The following is a 20,686-nucleotide window of genomic DNA, read 5'->3' on the forward strand; positions in this document are numbered from 1 at the left end:
GCCATGTGTACAGTGGCACAGTTAACAGGGGGAAATAAATTAACTAAAAAGAGTAAATCAATACAACAAAACCAACCCTTTTCCATTTATTAAAGCAGTGGGGAGGGGCGGGGGGAACAGGTGGCTATGTAACTAGTATTTCTTTGAAACCCTGCAGGGATAATGATGGCAAGGTATGGCCGTGGCTGGAAGGAGCTGAGGAGATTCACACTCTCCACCTTGAGGAATTTTGGGCTGGGGAAGAAATCCCTGGATCAGCGCGTGACTGAGGAAGCTGGATATCTATGCTCTGCGTTCAGTTCTAAAGATGGTATGTTTGGGAGAGTGGAAACTCTCATATCTCTAGTCATAAAGCAGGGAAGGGGGGTGCTCTCAAGAGTAGGATACATGGAGCTGGAGGGAAGAGCAATTCTAGAGGAGGAGGAGGAGAGGTTTCCATGTGGAGATGATCCAGCCACTGTGGAGGGGATTCAGCTAAATAGCAAGGTGCAGTGCATTTCCCACTTCCTGTGGTGTTGGAGGGTCTTGTTGAGTACATCCCCATGTAGCAGCAGGCTGCAATCCTGGTGTGCCTCCTAATCTCCTGGGTTGGTTCCTGTATCTTTTTCAGGCCATTCTTTCAATCCACGCTTCCTCATAAACAGTGCCGTCGGCAACGTGATGTGCTCCCTCACTTTTGGCAACCGCTTTGAGTACAACAATGAGAAATTCCTGAGGATGCTACATCTGATAGAGAAGGCTTTCAATATAGGAGCTGGAATCATGTCCCAGGTAGCCCACAAAAATCTGATTGTCAGTAAAGATGAAACCTCTTGGTTGCCTGGGTGGGTCCGAGGGGGATGAAGAGCTCACACTCCATACGGTGTTTTAGACAAAGGTGCTGTAGTGCTTTTGATGCAGGGATTATGAACCAGTTTGGATAAAACAGAAATCTCCTGAAACCCGTCAAATGCTTTCTGGCTAGGGTTTGCACATGGCTATTTCCCTTGTGTTCCTCTGCATTTTCTAGAGGCAGCCGGGGCAGGAAGTGGGACTGCTGAAATGCCTGGAGATAGGTTGGTCTCTTCGGCTTTGTCTACACTGGCACGTGAAAGACAAAACTTTTGTCATTCAGAGGTGTTAACAAAACATCCCCCAAAAGACAAAAGTTTTGTCGACGACAAGCGCTAGTGTGAACAGCGCTTTGTCAGCAGGAGTGCTCTCCTGCCAACAACACTAATGCCACTCTTTGGGGGTGGAAGTTTTCTGTCGACAGGAGAGCTCTCTCCCGCTGACAAACAGCAGCTACACTGCACGCCTCTAGCGCGACGCTCAAAGCTGCGTAGTGTAGACATAGCCTTAGTATTTCTTGGTCAACAAGAAACGTGTACAGGAAATTCTAAGGAGGGCTTGTTATCGGGAGATTTCCAGCCCAATTTGGATGAACTGATGGCCTGGGATAGTTTAGAGAAGTTTCCTAATTTATAAGGGTTTTTCTGAACAGAACATCTAAAACTTAAAACAACAACAACAAAACCAACCCCCGACTTCAATGCTTTTCAATACAGTAAGAGAACTCTGTGAATATCTTTAGGGAAGGAAGGCATCCAGAACCTCCCACCTTCTCCCAACTGGGAACACAAGTGACTTTGCTCTATGTGATTTTTGCAAGAAGCTGACTTTCAGACTGGATCTTACTACTATCTTCTATATCACACACACATTCTTACAAAAGAATTAACTATCCCATTAGTACAACCAAGATCAGGGAATGGCAAGTGAGAGACTTTCCTCTCCTCCAGAAAACCAGCCCTTCAAGGGAACTCCACCTTACAGGCCCTTGGCCATCACACTCAATAGATAGATCAGGAAAAAAAAAGGGTATATGAGCCCAGCCCATAAGGGTCAGTGACATTTATCCTGAGTAAGGACTGCAGCATCAGGGCCAGTATTTGTAACATTTAAAATCTCCCTAGAGCCTTGAAACAATAAGAAAAGTCTCAACAGTAATCTTTCCCCTGCCCCTCCATTCTTTCACTGTTCTCCTGTTGCCACTGTCATGCGGATGGGAGGCTAAGAATAGCCCGTAACAGAATGAGTCTGAACTGAGGAGGGTGTTTAGTCCCAGGGGCAGTTAGTCAGATGGTTAACTTACATGCAGACAATGTTGGTATTGTATTGCATGGTGGAGGGAGCAAGGTAGGGAGCTCCAAAACATTTACCCAGTGTGAAGTCGGGGAGCTGGCCTGTTGGGAACATTCCATCCCAGTTCCATTTCTTCCCCCACCAAGTATCTGAGAACTGCCTTCCTTATCTAATGCTTTTCCTCTCCTGTCTCTTCCGTCCTAGATTCTGAACATGATGCCTTGGTTGTTGTATATTCCTGGGCCTCATCATAACATCTTCCAACCCTATGCTGATAGCTTTGACATCCTAAGAGAGATTGTGAAGAAGCACAAGGAGACCCGGGAACCAGGCTTTACCAGAGACTTCATTGATGCTTTTCTGGAGGAGATAGAAAAGGTAGGAGGAGACAGACATGGATCCATATTTTGCTGTTTGGATATGTGTGGTTGTGATGGAACAACCCGTCAGTTATGCTGAGACCTGGACCCTGCAGGTCCTTTCACCCGAGTGTTGCCGGCACCCAGTGCCAGAGGCGAACAATAGCAAGGTTCGTTGCCCGGTGTGCATCACCCAATAATCACAACGGGGTGGAGAAGCAGAAAAGTTTATTTGCAGCTGCAAAGAAGGTACCGGGAGAATAGAATCTCAAATCCTGCACCCAGAGCAGGAAGTTACACAAGCTTTTATATATATATATTTTTAGCATATTTATTTAATAGCAAGCTGCCCTAAGTATTTATATAGCCAGCCAATTTAGTTACCAGCTAGTTTTTTTGTTTTTTGTATTATTTGTTAAACCATATATAAAGCTGCTTTATTCAGCATTGTTTTTTTATATTTGCTTTGTTTGGCCTTGTTTAGTTTCAGGCAGTTTGACTTTGCAACATATTGTTGCAGATTTTTAGCATAACTGCTGCGAGTGCCTTCAGGCGGGGGGGCCAAGGACACTTGGGCCTAGTACCCATAACTGCTGCGAGTGCCTCCAGGCGGGGTGGCAAGGACACTTGGGCCTAGTGCGAGGGGGCTTCATCGACACTCGTGGTCTTCCATTCTCTCGAGTTACCTAGTGGCCATGCCCCAGTGTCCCCAACAACTCCCTCCTTTGAGAACACTCAACAGCCTTGGCTCTGAGTTTTTTCACTTGGGCTACTTATTTTTTTACAATAGGATTTTGCATAAGCACTTTGTGATAGCCCTGAAGAGAATGACTTATTAATTTTTGCAAAAGGGCCGTGACACATGAGACTGCACAGCATAATACCAGTAATACAAGCAATACAGGAAAAAGAAATTTTAATAACAGGCTAAATAAACCACCAAGCCAAGACGACAAACCCCAGCCTGAAAACAAGGTTTGCAACCAATTGCTCTCGGGGCAGTATAGGCAACCTGTGCTCTGGTTCGGGCATGGGCCTTAGGCTGTACCACCTTTTTATAGATTTTATAATTGCTATTATTTATATATACATAACATTGGGGCCTGACGAGGGCACAAACCCCTTCTTGGGATGCCAAGAGATAGTCCAAAGCCAGCCTGTTTTGGAGGGAAAAGGTCCTGAGCTGCTGTACCTTTTTATTTAATGTTTTTATTGCTGACTCTAAATTACTAACCAAGTTTTTTAACTTTAAGGCAATTTTTTTAAGTACCATTTGCAGCCTTACAGTATAGCGGCCTATGCATGCCCGGTAAACAGTGGCGCTATTCCCAGTACAGAGCACCCTACAAGCTTCTGGGTTGTGAGGGGATTTTTTATATTGCCCTTTAATGCTGTAGTCAGTCGCTGCAGGGTCTTTTTTTGTGACTTAACAGAGGTATTTTGGGCATTTCTAATCTTGCCTTTGGGCAGTGTGGCAGTTATTGACAGATGAGGAACTTCATGAGCTCTATAACTGCTATCTGTTCCGTTGGCTGGCAGCACCTTGTAAGCCTTTTGGCCACATACAAAACAGTGACCCTATAGGGCCCAGTAAGGACTGTTTTTTAAGGGGATTCCTGGGATATTTAAGGCTGCTTTGTCTGCTTTTTTAAACAGTTTATATGCCCCTAAGGGGGCATCCCATTTTTTTGATTGGGTACAAGTGGGGGTGTTTCTAATTGTGCCGTTTAAATTACACTTGCCATAGGGACTACTACAAACCCACCATTGGCTTGCTACATTGGAGATATTAACTGGACGGCAAGTTATATTTCTAAACCCTTTTTTTGTGGTAAGATTATTTGTAAGAGTTTTTTTAAAAGGGGAGGAACCATTACACCCACACTGCTGACCTTTTTTTTTTGGTCTTTATTTAATACTTATTAGCCCATTGTGTAATAACACAGGAGCTCTTTCCCACAGGACGCCCATAGTGATTAAATTGGTTTCGGGTAAAACATAACACGCCCTCAGTGAGTACTGCAACTGAATACTCCTGGTCCTGATAGGTGGCTTGCTGTAAAGAGGTCTTGTTTCAGAACGGCGAGTCCGTTCTTTCCTGCTCTTTGGTGGCGGCTAATTCTGCTAGGGTCAGGGGCAGCATGTCAAGGGGCATTCCCATTTGGGGGGACAGTGGAGTTGGAGCACATACCCAGTAGTCAGTCTGGTTTGTTAAAGTAGCAACATGGTGCGCAAGCGAAACAAAGGAGTTATGCTCCCGATATGCACAGTTTGGAAATAACAATACAGAGAATAACAATATTACCCAATTAATTATTACCAGAGTTTTTTTAACACAGGGTCTTCAGTACCTGGGTGGGCCCACTTTAGCGTTAAGGTGCCCGCTATTTGTGTCTTTTAAACAGTAGCTTTAGCCCGAGATTGTCACTAGATGAGGAGTCAGCAGGTTGGACGGTCCACTGTTCTGCTGACGAGGGGGCGGGTACTGCCTTCAGACGAGAGTGATGGATCCAGTTCTTGTGTCCCTCGACCTTTGCCGCTGTATGGGAGATCAGCAGGACGGTATAGGGTCCTTTCCACTTTTTCTGGAGAGGCTCGTCTTTCCAGGTACGAACAAGCACGGAGTCACTTGGCTGTAAGGAGTGGACGGGAGAGTCCAAGGGGAGAGGCTGGGAATTTTTGGTATACCTGTGAAGAGACAAGAGAACAGCAGACAGGGAACACATATACTGAGACAAAAAACCATCACCCAACTCCCATTCCCCTGACAGAACCGGGGTGCCATTTATAGGCCATGCCCTTCCAAACATAATTTCAAAGGGACTAAGCCCTAATCTACCCTTTGGGAGAACGCGGATATGGAGTAGGACGAGGGGCAAAGCATCAGGCCATCACAGTGAGGCTTTTTGGCACACTTTTGAGAGATGTCGTTTAAGGGTCTGATTGGTACGCTCCACTACACCACTGGCTTGCGGTCTCCAGGGCGTACAGAGTTTCCAGGGGATCTGTAAGGCATTTGAGATGCTTTGGATGATTTTTGACGTGAAGTGTGTCCCGTTGTCAGATTCCATCCACCAGGGGAGTCCAAAGCGAGGAATGATTTCCTTAACAAACTTGAGGGCCACTGTTCTGGCAGTGCAGTTACGGCATGGGAAGGCTTCTGGCCATCCGCTGAACCGATCCACTATGACAAGGAGATATTTGAACGCTTGGGTCCGGGGAAACTCAGTAAAGTCTATTTGCCACATTTGTCGGGGGCCCAGAGTGGGTTCCAGGGCAGCTGGTGGCACAGGATGTCCTGGTCGGGGGCTATTCTTTTGGCAGACTAAGCAGTCTGCTTGTACCTGGGCAGCCAGGGGTCGGAGTCCGGAAGTGATAAAGTATTTTCCCGTTAGTTGGATAAGTGCTTTCCTGCCAGCATGAATGGTTTGATGTAGTTTTTGCAGCACCGGCCGAATCAGGCCCTTTGGTAGGAGGACCTTCCCTTCCGGGGAATGGAGCCATCCCTCCTTTTCCCGGAGACCGAGTTTGTCAGTTAGCTGTCTCTCCTCCCCAGAGTACTGAGGGGTTGGAAGCTCCCCTACTGATGGGATAAGGGCATGCATATGGGCGTTCTCAGTCTGAGGGGATGGCAGGGTTGCAGTGTGCTTAGCCTCTCTATCTGCCCGCGCGTTACCTCTGGCCACATCTTGATCTTCCCTTTGATGGGCTTTACAGTGTATCACCGCCACTTCCGAGGGAAGTTGTATAGCTTCTAGGAGCCGGAGGATTTGGGGCCCGTACTTGACTGGGGAGCCTTGGGCTGTCAGCATTCCCCTTTGCTTCCATAGGCCAGCATGAGCATGTAGCACCCCAAAAGCATACTTTGAATTAGTAAAAATGTTGACCCGCTTTCTTTTTGACAGTTTAAGTTCATGGGTCAGGGCTATTAGTTCGGCCAGCTGGGCAGAGGTCCCAGCAGGCAAACCTTCAGCTTCCACAGTGTCATGGAGGATCACAACAGCATAACCCGCCCTCCTTTGCCCATCTATTATAGTACTGCTACTATCAGTGTACCACTCATAATCTGCATTTGGGAGGCGTACATCCTTTAAATCCGGACGGCTGGAGTACTGGACATCTATGATTTCTAAACAGTCATGTTTTTGTTCCTCTGTTTCTGGCAAGAGGGTGGTTGGGTTAAGGGAGGGGCAAGGCTGTAAGGTGACTTCAGAGTTCTCTAACAGCTTAGCCTGGTACCGAGCAATCCGAGCCTGGGTGAGCCAGAGCCCACCCTTTGCATTCAATAAGGCTCGGACCATATGGAGAGTATAGATTTGCATAACCCCTCCCAATGTTAGCTTTTCGGCTTCCTCAAGCACTAGGGCAGTAGCTGCGACCGCCCGTAAACATGCCGGCCAACCCTTTGCAACCTGATCCAGTTGCTTAGAAGAATAAGCCACGGGACGTCTCCATGCTCCTAACAGCTGTGTGAGCACTTCTCAGGCCACCCCCTTTTGTTTATGTACATACAACTGAAACGGCTTAGAGAGATCCGGCAGGCCCAGAGCCGGGGCTTCCATTAACTTTTTTTTTAAGATTTTAAATGCCCTGTCAGCCTCTGAGGTCCAATAGAAGGGGTCATGATTTGCTCCTTTTACACAGTCGTACAGGGGTTTAGCCCATAGTCCAAACTCTGGGATCCATATTCTGCAAAAGGCTGCCATACCCAGAAATGCCATGAGCCGCTTACGATTACTTGGGGTAGGAACTTGACAGATAGCTTCCTTCCTTTCGTTTGAAAGCTGACGCTCCCCTTGCCGTATGTGGAACCCGAGGTACCGTACCTCTGGGAGGGCGATTTGAGCCTTACTTCGTGCTACCCGATATCCCCGGAGTCCAATAAAATTCAGGAGGCTCACGGTGGCTTTAAGGCAGGGGGTTTGGCCCACAGTGGCAATTAACAAATCATTTACATACTGCAGAAGGAGGGCCTTTTTATTATCCCACTCCTCTAGGTCCCTGGCCAGAGCATGACCAAAGAGGGTGGAGGAGTTTTTAAATTCCTGGGCTAACGCTGTCCAGCAAAGTTGCTTTTTAACCCTATTTTGGTCCTCCCACTCGAAGGAGAAGATCTCCTGTGATGGGGTGGCAACTGGGATGGTAAAGAAAGCATCTTTCAGATCGAGGACTGAAAAATGGGTATACTGTCCCCCTATAGAAGCCAATAAGGTATACGGGTTAGGGACAAGAGGGTGCAGAGTCTTAACCCGTTCATTGACTGCGCTTAGGTCCTGTACCAGCCGATACGTGCCATCAGGCTTCCGTATGGGTAGAATGGGAGTGTTCTAGGCTGACTGACATTCCCAGAGAATACCATACATTAGGAATTGATTTATAGTTTTTTGTAAACCTTCTTTGGCTTCCCTCTTGATTGGATACTGTTTTACTTGCACTGGGCCTTTCCCTGGTATGAGCTGAATAGTAATGGGGGTCTGGTGGGTGGCCTTTTCTGGGATCCCTGATGCCCACACGAGGGGGTACACCTGGTCTTCCCACGGGCTCTATTCTGGGGCTTGCATAGCTGAGGGCTCAACTGCAAGGGTCATGATCCATGCATTATCGGGGGTAAGGTAAGGGTTATTTTATTCTCAGTAAAATGCAGGGTGGCACCGAGGCGACAAAGCAGATCCTGTCCCAGCAGAGGTGTTGGTCACTTAGGGAGGTATACCAACTTGTGAGATATAGTCCTGTTTCCCAAAGCGCATTCCACTGGGGCATACACTGGGCACTTGGTGTCTCTGCCTGTGGCTCCCACCACGGTAAGGGAATCTGCTACTGGCAACTGAAGGGGTCGATTTACGGCAGTTCATGCCGCTCTAGAGTCCACTAAAAAATCTATTTCTGAGCTTCCCACCCGCATCTTTACTCGGGGTTCTGGGGGTAGGGTGGTCCGTCTCCCCTGACACCCCTATTCCTGCTCCGCCATCGCCATCATAGAGGCACCCCCCTTTTCTTTCCTCTTTGGGCACTCATTTTTCCAGTGTCCCTCTTGTCAACACAAGGCACACTGGTTGCAACCCAGTTGTCTCTCCTGCGAGCCCGGACGTTCGCGTCCACGGCCCCTTCCTCCCCGGCCACTTCCCTTAGTGCCGGCCTGTACCACTGTTACCATCAGTCTCACTTGCTTTCTCTCCTTCTCTGTCTCTCTCAGACTATAAGCTCGGTCCGCAGTTTCTAAGATTTGTGCCATGGTCATGCCCATTAAATTCTTTTTTTTTTGTAACTTTTTTTTAATATTAGGGGCTGCTTTGCGTATAAAAATTCCCTTAATAATTGATTCAGTTGCCTGATCATCGGGGTCTGCATTAGTGTTCTGTTGAATCGTGTCCCGAATACGCTGTAGAAAGGCCCCTGGGCTTTCTTTTAAATCCTGCATTACTTTATATGGCTTTGCCCAATTATTAAGTCAGACAGCCGAGTGACGGAGTCCATGCAAAAGCAACTTCTTATAGGAGGTAAGGTGGGTCATATCTCCAGGATTATTTGGATCCTACCTGGGGTCTGCTCAGGGGACTTGTGCATCCGGGTCAGGGACATTAATAAGATCCCGGTCGTACCGTTTCTGCGCCTCCTCCCTTGCCTTGGGCACAACCTGTTGTCTTTCTACCTCAGACAATAGGGGTCGCAGGAGGATGTTACAATCATCCCAGTCCGGCTTGTGGCTGCTAAGACATCCCTCAAAAACTGAAATAAACCTGCTTGGGTTGGTGGAAAACTCTCCTTCCTGTGCTTTGAAAGCAGCCAAATCCACTAAAGGGCACATGAGCATAAACTTGCATAGTCGTGGCCGGACGCCTGTCCGATCCAGACCGGGCGACTTTAGTTTTGGTGATTAAGGGGTATAAGCCAACCATTGGGGACTTACAAGGTGTGAGTGTAGGGGCCGAAGGGAACACCAGCTCTGCCATTACAGTGGGGGTGGGGGCCTGGGGACTAACATTAGCTGTTACTGAACCTTTCGGAGTCAGATTATAGTGCTGTAAAATATCTGGTTGAGTACATAAAGCCAAAAACAAATGCGCATACATATGTTCATTTTATTTCCTTGTTTTTTGACAGAACAGGAGTAACTGGAGGATCGTGTTGTAATTAATTGACCCACCTGGTGGCCGCCACTCCTGGTCCTCTAGTTGATATTGAGGCAGTTAACTGTACAGAATTGTTTTAATTGACTCTTAGTCATCGGATCCGCACCAAATACCTTCCAGTTTGCTAGAATGCATTCTAGGGGCATACACCGTGCCCTAACCCCCGAGCTATGTCCCTGTCCCATACCTACAGGGTAACTCTGGGCGTCCCCAGCTTCCAACAGAGCATACAATCCGGATTTCAAAAGGTTCCTACCTTATCCAAGGGACCGGTTCCTCACCGTCACCTGCAGCTGCTCCTCCCCTATGTCCAAGGGACGGGTTCCTCACCGTCGCCCACAGCTGCTTCTCCACTATATGAGTGCGTTGCACCTTTGTGCCCTCCAGGGTCGATCAAATCACATCTCCTCCGAGGCCCCCGATGAACACACCGGTGTGCGCTGGGCGTCGGTTCTTGCTGCAATTCTTGACCTCCAGGAGGGGTCCAGGCAAGGCTAAATAGCAACCTCGTCACCCACCCAGGGACGCCAAAAGCTGTTGCTGGCACCCAGTGCCAGAGGCGAACAACAGCAAGGTTCGTTGCCCGATGTGCGTCACCCAATAATCACAACGGGGTGGAGAAGCAGAAAAGTTTATTTGCAGCTGCAAAGAAGGTACAGGGAGAATAGAATCTCAAATCCTGCACCCACAGCAGGAAGTTACGCAGGCTTTTATACATTTTTTTTTAGCATATTTATTTAATAGCAAGCTGCCCTAAGTATTTATATAGCCAGCCAATTCAGTTACCAGCTAGTTTTTTTTTTTTGTACCATTTGTTAAACCATATATAAAGCTGCTTTATTCAGCTTTGTTTCTTTATATTTGCTTTGTTTGGCCTTGTTTAGTTTCAGGCAGTTTGACTTTGCAACATATTGTTGCAGATTTTTAGCATAACTGCTGCGAGTGCCTTCAGGCGGGGGGGCCAAGGACACTTGGGCCTAGTGCGAGAGGGCTTCCTCGACACTCGTGGTCTTCCATTCCCTTGAGTTACCTAGTGGCCACGCCCCAGTGTCCCCAACACGAGTGCATGCAGCAAAGAGCACAAAGCTGTTGCTCTCCAGTGCAAGTAGAGGCAACATGTAGGCACACACATGCAAAAGCACTAGGTGAGTGGAATTAGATCTCGAGATCCTCGTACACCTACCCCCTTACACTCAAGGGCACATGGAAAAGAAAAGTTCAGGATGTCTAAGGAGGCCTTGGTTTAAGTGTAACCTCAGCTCACAAATGCGGTGCTTAGTTATTTAACAATTCACCTTATCTTCCCTGCCTCTGATTTATCTCGGTTCCAATAGCACTTCACTCCCAGTGGAGTGGTATATGGCATGTGTGAGAAAATGCCAATCAAAATGCAGTTCGAGGTCATTATTCACAGTGAGGTAGCCCCCTAAGCTCCAAGGCAGGATCAAGGCCCCACTGTGCTGAGTGCTGTATGGATACACTAGTAGACACAGTCCTGGCCCCGCAGACGTTAAGAGTATAATTTGCTCTATTCTGTGCGATCCCTTTCACATTATTTACTGGCCCATGTGTAAGGGGACTGTTGCCCCCTTACTAACATTCAGTGGGGGCGTTTTAGTTGCTGGCTCCCAGTACTAAAAGGGGGAAGGGTTGATGAGGAATCAGGACCCTGAAACTGCCAGTACCTAGGAGCAATGGGGAGAGGCCAATGCTCCAGGTCAGCCTGAATGACAGAGTGGGCAGGCTAATCAGGGAGTCAGGAGGCCAGGGTGGGCCCTGTCCTCCGTGTGAGCTGGAATTGCCTTGGTCAGACAGAGTGGGGCCGAGCTAAGGAGAAAGCAGGGGCCCAAGCTGAGCTGTGGAGCAGAGCTGTGCCAGATCCAGAGGGACCAGAAAAGCAGGCCAGAGAGAGCAGACCCTGTCCTGGGAGCAGAGCTGCAGCCCCAAAGCCAGAAGCACAGCCCAGAGAGAGCAGACTTGCCCTGGGAGGAGAGCTGCAGCAACCAGAGCCAGAGGGGCCAGAAAAGCAGCCCACGAAGCAGGTCAGTGCTGGGAGCCCAGTCACAGAAGCAGCCTGAAGAGCAGACCTGTCCTGGGAGAAGAGCTGTAGCAACCAGAGCCAGAGGGGCCAGAGAAGAAGCCCAGGGAGCTGGAGGAAGAGTGGAGCTGGAGCTAAGACAGAGTGGAGCTGGAGCTGGGGCTGGAGCAGTCCGGAACCGGGTGTCATGAGCAGCTAGGGAGAGCGAGGGGGGACCCTGGGCAGTGGGCCCAGCACAGGGAGACGCCTCAGCTAGGAGGCTCTGCAGGCCAGACTTGGAGGGGGATTGGTAACCCTGACAGGGCGGGGGCAACGCTGGGAAGAAGGGCCCTGCCACCTAGAGCCTGAGAGCATGTGGCCACCACCAGAGCGAGTGTCCAACCCACAGCATCCCTGCAGCACAGCCAGGGCCTGAAAAGGAGGCCTGGGACTTACAAGGACAGACTGTGAACTGCCCGGACATTCCAGAGACACTGTTTGTGATGTTCCCTGCCACAGAGCGGGGTGATGTGTTTCCTTTAACCTTTCCCATTTTCCCTTATTCTTTTTAAAATTAATTGTTGATTAAATAACTTGCATTTGCTTCCAATTGTATGTAATGATCAGTGGGTCAGAGAAGTGCCCAGTGCAGAGAGAGTACCCCGGAGTGGAGACACCCTAGCTCCTGTCCTAGGTGACCACAGCAGCGATGGGGGTTGAGCCCCCTGGGAATCCTGGGCCAAGCCTTGCTGGGGTTATGAGGACTCTGCCAGACAGGAGAGTGGAAGGGGAGTCCTCAAGGGCAGGGAGGATACTGGGTAAAGGAAGTGGGAGTGAGGACTCAGATCCTTTCGCTAGCCCACTTCACCGGGGTAGTGCAGAAGCCAGGAAAGTTCCCCACAATAGCGGGACTATTCCCCCGCTTAGAAAATTGGCGTCATGAACAGGATTCTATCCACAGGGTCCACCCCACTGGTTTACTGATTGAGTTCTGGTAGCACTGTCCAGGCCTGGTCAAGAACCCTATCATGTCTGGAATTGAAGAACTACGGGCCCAGTTTGCTGAACTTCAGCGCAGATTGTCAGACCAAGCTGAGGCATTACAACAAGCTAGAACAGAGCAGAGAGAAGGCTTATCACTGGCTTAGGCGGTAATAGACCAACAGGCAGCAGAAGCTAAGAAACCCCCTACTATTTATGTCCCACGGAAGCAGAAGGTCACAGAGTTTGGTGGCTTCCCGACAAGATCAGGAGACATTACGGTAGAGGATTGGGTCAAGTCTGTGAAGGCAGCTCAGCGTGTGCTAAGAGTACCTGATGAAGATCAAGTAGACTTCGTAGAGGAGTACCTCAAGGGCCAGGCCAAGGCCACAGTAAAGTTCATGGCAGTGTCAGACAAAAAAGATGTGGAAAAGGTATTTGAACTTCTCCTAGAAGTGTATGGAGACAAGATACCTATTGGAACCCGACTAAAGGAGTTCTTTGAGTGAAAGCAGGAGCCCGGTGAAACTATCCAGGCATATGCATATGACCTCCAGGAGAGTATGAGCAAAGTGGAGCAGCGAGACCCTCAACGAGTTCCAGACCCAGATATGGTTCTGAAAGAGCAGTTAGTGCTGGGGCTCCAGGATGATTCCCTCTGCTGCAAAATGAAAAGGAGGTTTAAGAAAGAGCCCAGTGAGAAGTCCCATGAACTCATGCAGGCTGCCATTATGTGGTCAGAAGAAGAGGAAGTTCCTGTGACAGAGACAGCCAAGCCTAATCCCCGTACACAAAGTGGGGGCCTAGTGAATGCAGCTGCTGGGGAAAAGGCCCTGCCCCAAACACAGTTAACACTGGAAAGTTTAAGTGAGGCTGTCCAAAAACTGTCGGTCCAACAGGAGGAGATGATAAAAGTGATGACTGAGTTAATGAAAGAAAAAAATCCCATTAGTATGTCAAAGTATCCAAGGGCACCGGGATCCCGAAGAGCCCCACTAAAGGATGAGCTGGGAAGGTACATCTGTTACACTTGTGAAAGGCCAGGGCATACTAGCCAGGAATGTCCACTAAGAAAGAGAACAGAGTCCCAGGCACTGAAAACCAATGGGGCACCAGGAGCGAGTGGTCCATCTACAGTAGAAGGCCAAGCAGTGGCAGAAGGATTCCTAGGCCTCTCCTTGGTGGAAAATCACTCTGCATACAGTGTTGAAAGGAATGTGGGCAACGCCAGCATATCTAGTGACTTCTGTAAGTGAGCATTTGGAGACTGTCAAGCTGCTGAAGTATGTATAGCAGGGGTGAAGACCAGATGTTTGTTAGATACTGGCTCAGAAGTCACCACCATTACTGAGTCGCATTTTCAAAAATATTTGAAAGACAAGGAGCTGACCATGCACAGCACACAGTTTGTATGTCTAACAGCAGTGAATGGACTGGCAATCCCAGTGGTGGGATGCCTGGAAGCAGACATAGACTACATGGGCCAGACACTGCCAGGGAAATGCATCTTCATCCTGAAAGACAAAGACTCTGAAGGGAGCCATGTGGGAGAAGGAGTCCCAGGGATTCTAAGGATGAACATCATTAGTGAGCTGAAGGAGCTACCATTGCCAGTAGAAGGAACTAGGAGGATGAACCATCATGGACACTCTAAGAAGAATGCTGTGTTGAGTAGAGTACTGGCTCGAGCACAGAGACAAAATCATACATTGGGCCCTGCGGGGCAGATTGGAAATGTTAAAGTGGGCAGAAAACAGAAGATTGTTATTCCTCCTTAGAGAGGGAAGATCCTTGACGAACACTGCTGTGTATCAGAAAATACCAATAGATATCGAGCTCTTGTAGAGCCTACATCTGGGGTAAACCTACCTAATGGACTTCAGTCAGCCAATGTACTATTCCCCCACTTACACATGTGTGGCAAAGCAGCCCTACCAATACTAGTGAAATTTTAAAATCTCATCCATCCTTGGGGGTTTTTCCTGTCAGCATGCATTCCTTACCCAACTGCAGAGAGAGATGTGGCGGGAAGGTGAGAGTGAAGCTGTGATGCCCAGTGATATGACCAAGTCCAAAGGTGGCTCTGTTGCCAAGTAAACATCAATGACACTATGGAAAGAGACAAAAATCCCACATCACTAATTATAGGACATGTACTGATATAGAAGAGTTGCCAGTAGCCTTCTCTTGGCCAGGTCTCATGGCTTATAAACTAATTCTTATTTTCTTTGACTTCTCCGCTGCTTTCAGTACCACTGAATGCACATTTCTGTCTGTAACTGTGCCTCAGTGGGCCACAATTGAGAATGCCAAACTGCTGAGAAATAGGGCAAACACAACCCAAAACTGGTGGTTGTTCTTCCGTGAGATATACGAAACCAGCAACAAAAGTAAACTCCTGTTTCACCACCCTAGCTAACAAGAAGTCATAAAAGCAGTTCCCTTGGGCATTCCAGTTCTTATGTCACCACCAAAACACTGGATTTAAAGGTGAGTGGTTCTTTACAACCAGTCTTATTAAATAAAAGTTTCTTCTAAGCCCAAATGACCAGTCACACACCCAGGTTAATATATAACTCAGATTTCACCCAGAAATCATGCTGATGCAAATCCTTTAGTATGTAAAATCTAAAGGTTTATTTATAAAAAGAAAGAAAGAAAGGTGAGAGTTAAAATTGGTTAAAGGAATCAAATACATACAATAATTGCAAAGTTCTTCTTCAGGCTTGTAGCAGTGATGGAATAAACTGCTATCTTAAGTCAAGTCTTTGGCTGCTTCCAAATTATTGGAAGGTCCTCAGTTCATTGGTTAGAATTCTCCCATTAGTATAGTCCATATTCCAGAGGTTTGGCTAGGAAAGAGGCTGGAGCAGGATAGAGGCAAAATGGAGAAGTTTCCAAGCCCTTTTATCTCTTCTGCCATGTGGAGGGAATTCCATAGTTCTTACTGTGGAGAATTACAGCAGCAAGATGGCGTTTGGAGTCACATGGGCAAGACACATGTCCATGCATTTCGTCTAGTCACAGCAGGAAATTCCATTAAGTGTAGATGGACGTCTCTCATGGTCCATTGTCAGTTAAATGTTCTTTCGATGGGCCACTCCATTTGAATAGTCCCTCCAAGATGTGCTGGCTAGCTACCTTGTGGGCGATACCCCAAGAGCAAATATTTCAAATCCAGGTATAGAGCCAACACTTATAACTTCAAATACAAAAATAATATATGCATACAGATAGCATAATCATAACCAGCAAATCATAACCTTTTCATAGACACCTCACTTGATAACCTTTGTATAAGATTAGTTGCAAATATATAACAGTGGTTGTTCTATATGGTCATATTTTAATCAGATAATGTCACAATCCCAATGCAAAACTGATGCAGGAAGTGATTTCCCAGACATTACTGGATGTATCACAGGGATTTCCCATTTTTGGTTCTGTATTACTACAGCTTCTAATTCAATATTAGAAGTATCAGTGTATAACAGAAATGGTTTATCAAAATCATGTTTCACAATATTGTTGAATCCCTTTACAAACCCAATCAAGGTAAAACTTGGTTAGACCAATAGTGGATTGGATCTGCTTTTGCAGCATAATTTTTGTATGTTTCATGTGATTTTGCCATAAGCTAAAGAAAATAGCTAATTTATTCATACAAGCTCTGGAAAATGTTTGGAATCCAAATAACATCAAGTCAATGTAGATATTAATGTTCTCCAAAGTGTAGGAATCTTGGCATTTAGCCACGAAAGCAATATGGTAGTGTCCCGCAGTTTCTCTTTTTATACAGTACATTAGATCTGTAATGTCTTCTCCTGAGAAAAGTTCCAAGACTGGTTACAGGCACTAGCTTTGAAATATCAGTATCACAAGGCCTTTTCACATAAAGTGTGTTCTTATGTCTCACTCTTAACATGTTCAAGGGTTTTTCCAAAAGATTAGGCACATTGTACATTTTTACAGTTGTTGGTATTGGCAACACATTAGTCACAACAGTTAACATTAGCATTAATATTAACATTAAATTCATTACAAGTGTACATTTACAATCATTTTTGTTATGCCACGACCTTGGCTCAATATCATTGGGGTTTTGGCATTTTAGGGTTAACCTGTGGCTTCCATTAGCATGACAAACTTTTCCCCTTCATCCCTTTCCGGTAGGGTTAAATCCTGAGCTCTCTTGCTTAACAGAATTCATTGGCTGGCTAGGTGTGTCTTCCCTGCTGACAGCTATGGGCAAGTCTTTCTCCCTCCATTCAGTTAAGTAATTTGCATCAACACAGACACTAGCTTGTTTACTAGTTTTTAGATTCTTAACTGTCAGGGTTCCTTCCCCACTCTGAACTCTAGGGTACAGATGTGGGGACCCACATGGAAAGACCCCCTAAGCTTATTCTTACCAGCTTAGGTTAAAAACTTCCCCAAGGTACAAACTTTGCCTTGTCCTTGAACAGTATGCTGCCACCACCAAGCGTTTTAAACAAAGAACAAGGAAAGAGACCACTTGGAGACGTCTTCCCTCAAAATATCTCCTCAAGCCCTACACCCCCTTTCCTGGGAAAGGCTTGATAATAATCCTCACCAATTTGTACAGGTGAACACAGACCCAAACCCTTGGATCTTAAGAACAATGAAAAATCAATCAGGTTCTTAAAAGAAGAATTTTAATTAAAGAAAAGGTAAAAGAATCACCTCTGTAACATCAGGATGGAAAATACTTTACAGGGTATTCAGATTCAAAACACAGAGGATCCCCCTCTGGGCAAAACCTTAAAGTTACAGAAAACAGGAATAAACCTCCCTCTTAACACAGGGAAAATTCACATAAAACAAAAGATAAACTAATCCGCCTTGCCTGGCTTACCTATACTGGTTGCAATATTGGAGACTTGGATTAGGATGGGTTGGAGAAGATGGATTTCTGTCTGGCCTCTCTCAGTCCCAAGAGAGAACAAACACGTAAATAAAGAGCACAAACAAAAGCCGTCCCCCGCAAGATTTGAAAGTATCTTGTTCCCTTATTGGTCCTTTGGGTCAGGTGCCAGCCAGGTTAGCTGAGCTTCTTAACCCTTTACAGGTAACAGGATGTTGCCTCTGGCCAAGAGGGATTTTATAGCACTGTATACAGAAAGGTGGTTACCCTTCCCTTTATATTTATGACTAACCATTACCAATTCCAAGGCTGGACTCTGTCTTAAAGAAATACCATCCATTTTCACTAGCATGTTAGACTCAAGGTCCTTTTGTCTTTTCATTACCAACCTCTGCTTCAACATGGAATCAGAGGTCAAATCCACTAACAGACAACAAGACATATTCAAAGTGTCTAGAGATCAAAGTTTGCCTGCCATCCCCTGTATTCTCGAGAGAGCAGCTGCACAGCTGTCCTGCTCTACAGAATCAGCTACCCAGTTTTTTCTCTGAACCTGAAATACTTACTTAAAGAATCAACATGGAGCCCTCCCTGTCGCAACATTGGCTCCCCAACAAGCTGGTTAAGCTTATAGGGCTGTTCAAACTTCCAAACAATTTTTATTTTATCTAAAACCTTCTCAAAGCTATCCACACTGGGTCTTTCTGAAGTGGGGCAGTGGATCCATACACATCTGAAAGACTCTGGCAGTTAGGAACTGAAACTACCTCAATTAAATAAGAACATAAGAAAGGCCATACTGGGTCAGACCAAAGGTCCATCCAGCCCAGTATCCTGTCTACCGACAGTGGCCAATGCCAGGTGCCTCAGAGAGAGTGAACCTAACAGGTAATGATCAAGTGCCATCCATCTCCACTCTCTGACAAACAGAGGCTAGGGACTCCATTCCTTGCCCATCCTGGCTAATAGCCATTAATGGACTTAACCTCCATGAATTTATCCAGTTCTCTTTTAAACCCTGTTATAGTCCTAGCCTTCACAACCTCCTCAGGCAAGGAGTTCCACAGGTTGACTGTGCGCTGAGTGAAGAAGAACTTCCTTTTATTTGTTTTAAACCTGCTACCCATTAATTTCATTTGGTGGCCCCTAGTTCTTATATTATGGGAAAAAGTAAATAACTTTTCCTTATTCACTTTCTCCACACCACTCATGATTTTATATCCCTCTGTCATATCCCCCCTTAGTCTTCTCTTTTCCAGGCTAAAAAGTCCTAGCCTCTTTAATCTCTCCTCATATGGGACCCGTTCCAAACCCCTAATCATTTTAGTTGCCCTTTTCTGAACTTTTTCTAATGCCAGTATATCTTTTTTGAGATGAGGGGAACACATCTGTACGCAGTATTCAAGATGTGGGAGTACCATGGATTTATACAAGGCAATAAGATATTCTACGTCTTAGTCTCTATCCCTTTTTTAATGATTCCTAACATCCCGTTTGCTTTTTTGACTGCCGCTGCACACTGCCTGGACGTCTTCAGAGAACTATCCATGATGACTCTAAGATCTTTCTCCTGATTAGTTGTAGCTAAATTAGCCCCCATCATATTGTATATATAGTTGGGGTTATTTTTTCCAACGTGCATTACTTTACATTTATCCACATTAAATTTCATTTGCGATTTTGTTGCCCAATCACTTTCACCACACCCCTCATTTGCAGCAAACTGCTTGCAAAGACTACCAGGAAGATTTTTCTCTTCAGGAATCTTTCTAAGCAACAATCCATTTTTTTCTTGCTCTACAAAAGCATTGCTCTGTGGAGCCACAACAAACTCCTTCCGAGTTTCACTTACACCCAGAATCATCTCTGGCACATTAGGAGGATTTTCACATAACCCCCTTTTAGGCAATTTGATAGACTTACTAGATAAAAGGTTAGAGGCACTCCCCTTCCTTTTGCCACACACAAGCTTAGGAATCATTTTCTTCTTGTTATAAGTTTCCACACTGCTAGTGGGTAACACAATCAAATCACCTTCATGCTTTCCTTGTGCCCTGGCTATGATATCAACCTGGTTAAACCGAGTTGTCACACCTTTACCCAGCAACACACTAGCAACAGGCAAAATAGAAGCACCAGAATCACCTGATGCAAACTACTTACAATGCCATTCTCCCCAGCAGACACAAACTTAGCAACATTTCCGTCCTGGGCTTTAGTTGTATCCAGAACCAACTCTGGGACAACTGACAAATTCTCAAGTAGCATAAACTGAGAAGCATTTTCTGTCTGCTCCACAGACAAAGAACAGGAAAGAAACTTTCCCTCAGCAGGCATGCTGCTGCTATTTAAAACTGACAAACCATTGGAAATACCCTTTCCTTTGTCCCAGCACCCATGGCTGATTTCAGATACACACCTGAAAAGTGGGACACCTTCCTTAACAGGCAGGTTGCCACTCCCAACAGATAAACTGCTGTTCTCCACATTATACTGAGATACTTTAAGCAAATCACTTCTCCCTTTTTCAGGCTTACTTTCACAAGCTTTCCTTGCCAACAATCCATCACCCCTAAAAAATCTACCTTTTTCTTCCTCAATTAGGACTTTAACCTGACCACCAAGTTTAATCTGCTCCAGAGAAAGTTTTTCCTGACCAATGAGTTCTCTCTGTGCTTTAGCTAATTTTAGATTCACTTCTGAGATACTAGACAAATACTCAGAAATTTCTTCCACATATACCCTGCTTTTCTGCACAGACAAACAGCTATCTTCCCCAGACAAACATTTGGAGAAACCCTCCATAGGCAAATCATTGTCTCTAATAGACACAAAGTCAGGATTATTTCTTTCCTGTGACTGGTTAACTTGACTGAACAAAGCTTTAATATAAACCCCAATCAAAAGATCCTTAGGCAATAACTTCCTTACACCAGCTATAACTTCATGTTTATTACCATTCTATTCACAGTGGATTCTGGCTAAAGGCAAACTTACAGTAAACTCATAGAGGATTACAATATTCACACATTTATCTGGTAAATAATCTTCCTCTTTGACAAAGACGAAAGCTTATGCTCAAATAAATTTGTTAGTCTCTAAGGTGCCACAAGTCCTCCTTTTTTGTTTGCAAATACAGACTAACACGGCTGCTACTCTGAAACCTTTAACTAGAGTGATGTTAAAAGTT

At 46.1% G+C, this 20,686-nt stretch overlaps 1 protein-coding gene across 2 annotated transcripts in view; it reads left to right on the plus strand.

The window, feature by feature from the left end:
- Positions 1–20,686, plus strand: part of LOC102929592 (cytochrome P450 2D15) — a 50,012-nt gene that overhangs the window by 16,678 nt on the left and 12,648 nt on the right. For both annotated transcript variants that reach the window (XM_043544353.1, XM_043544352.1), the window contains 3 exons: positions 158–310; positions 611–771; positions 2,329–2,502. In XM_043544353.1, the coding sequence (XP_043400288.1) occupies positions 158–310; positions 611–771; positions 2,329–2,502 (488 nt within the window). The remainder of the gene's footprint in view (positions 1–157; positions 311–610; positions 772–2,328; positions 2,503–20,686) is intronic.

Source organism: Chelonia mydas, chromosome 1 (genome assembly GCF_015237465.2).
Source record: "Chelonia mydas isolate rCheMyd1 chromosome 1, rCheMyd1.pri.v2, whole genome shotgun sequence".
NCBI lineage: Eukaryota > Metazoa > Chordata > Testudines > Cheloniidae > Chelonia > Chelonia mydas.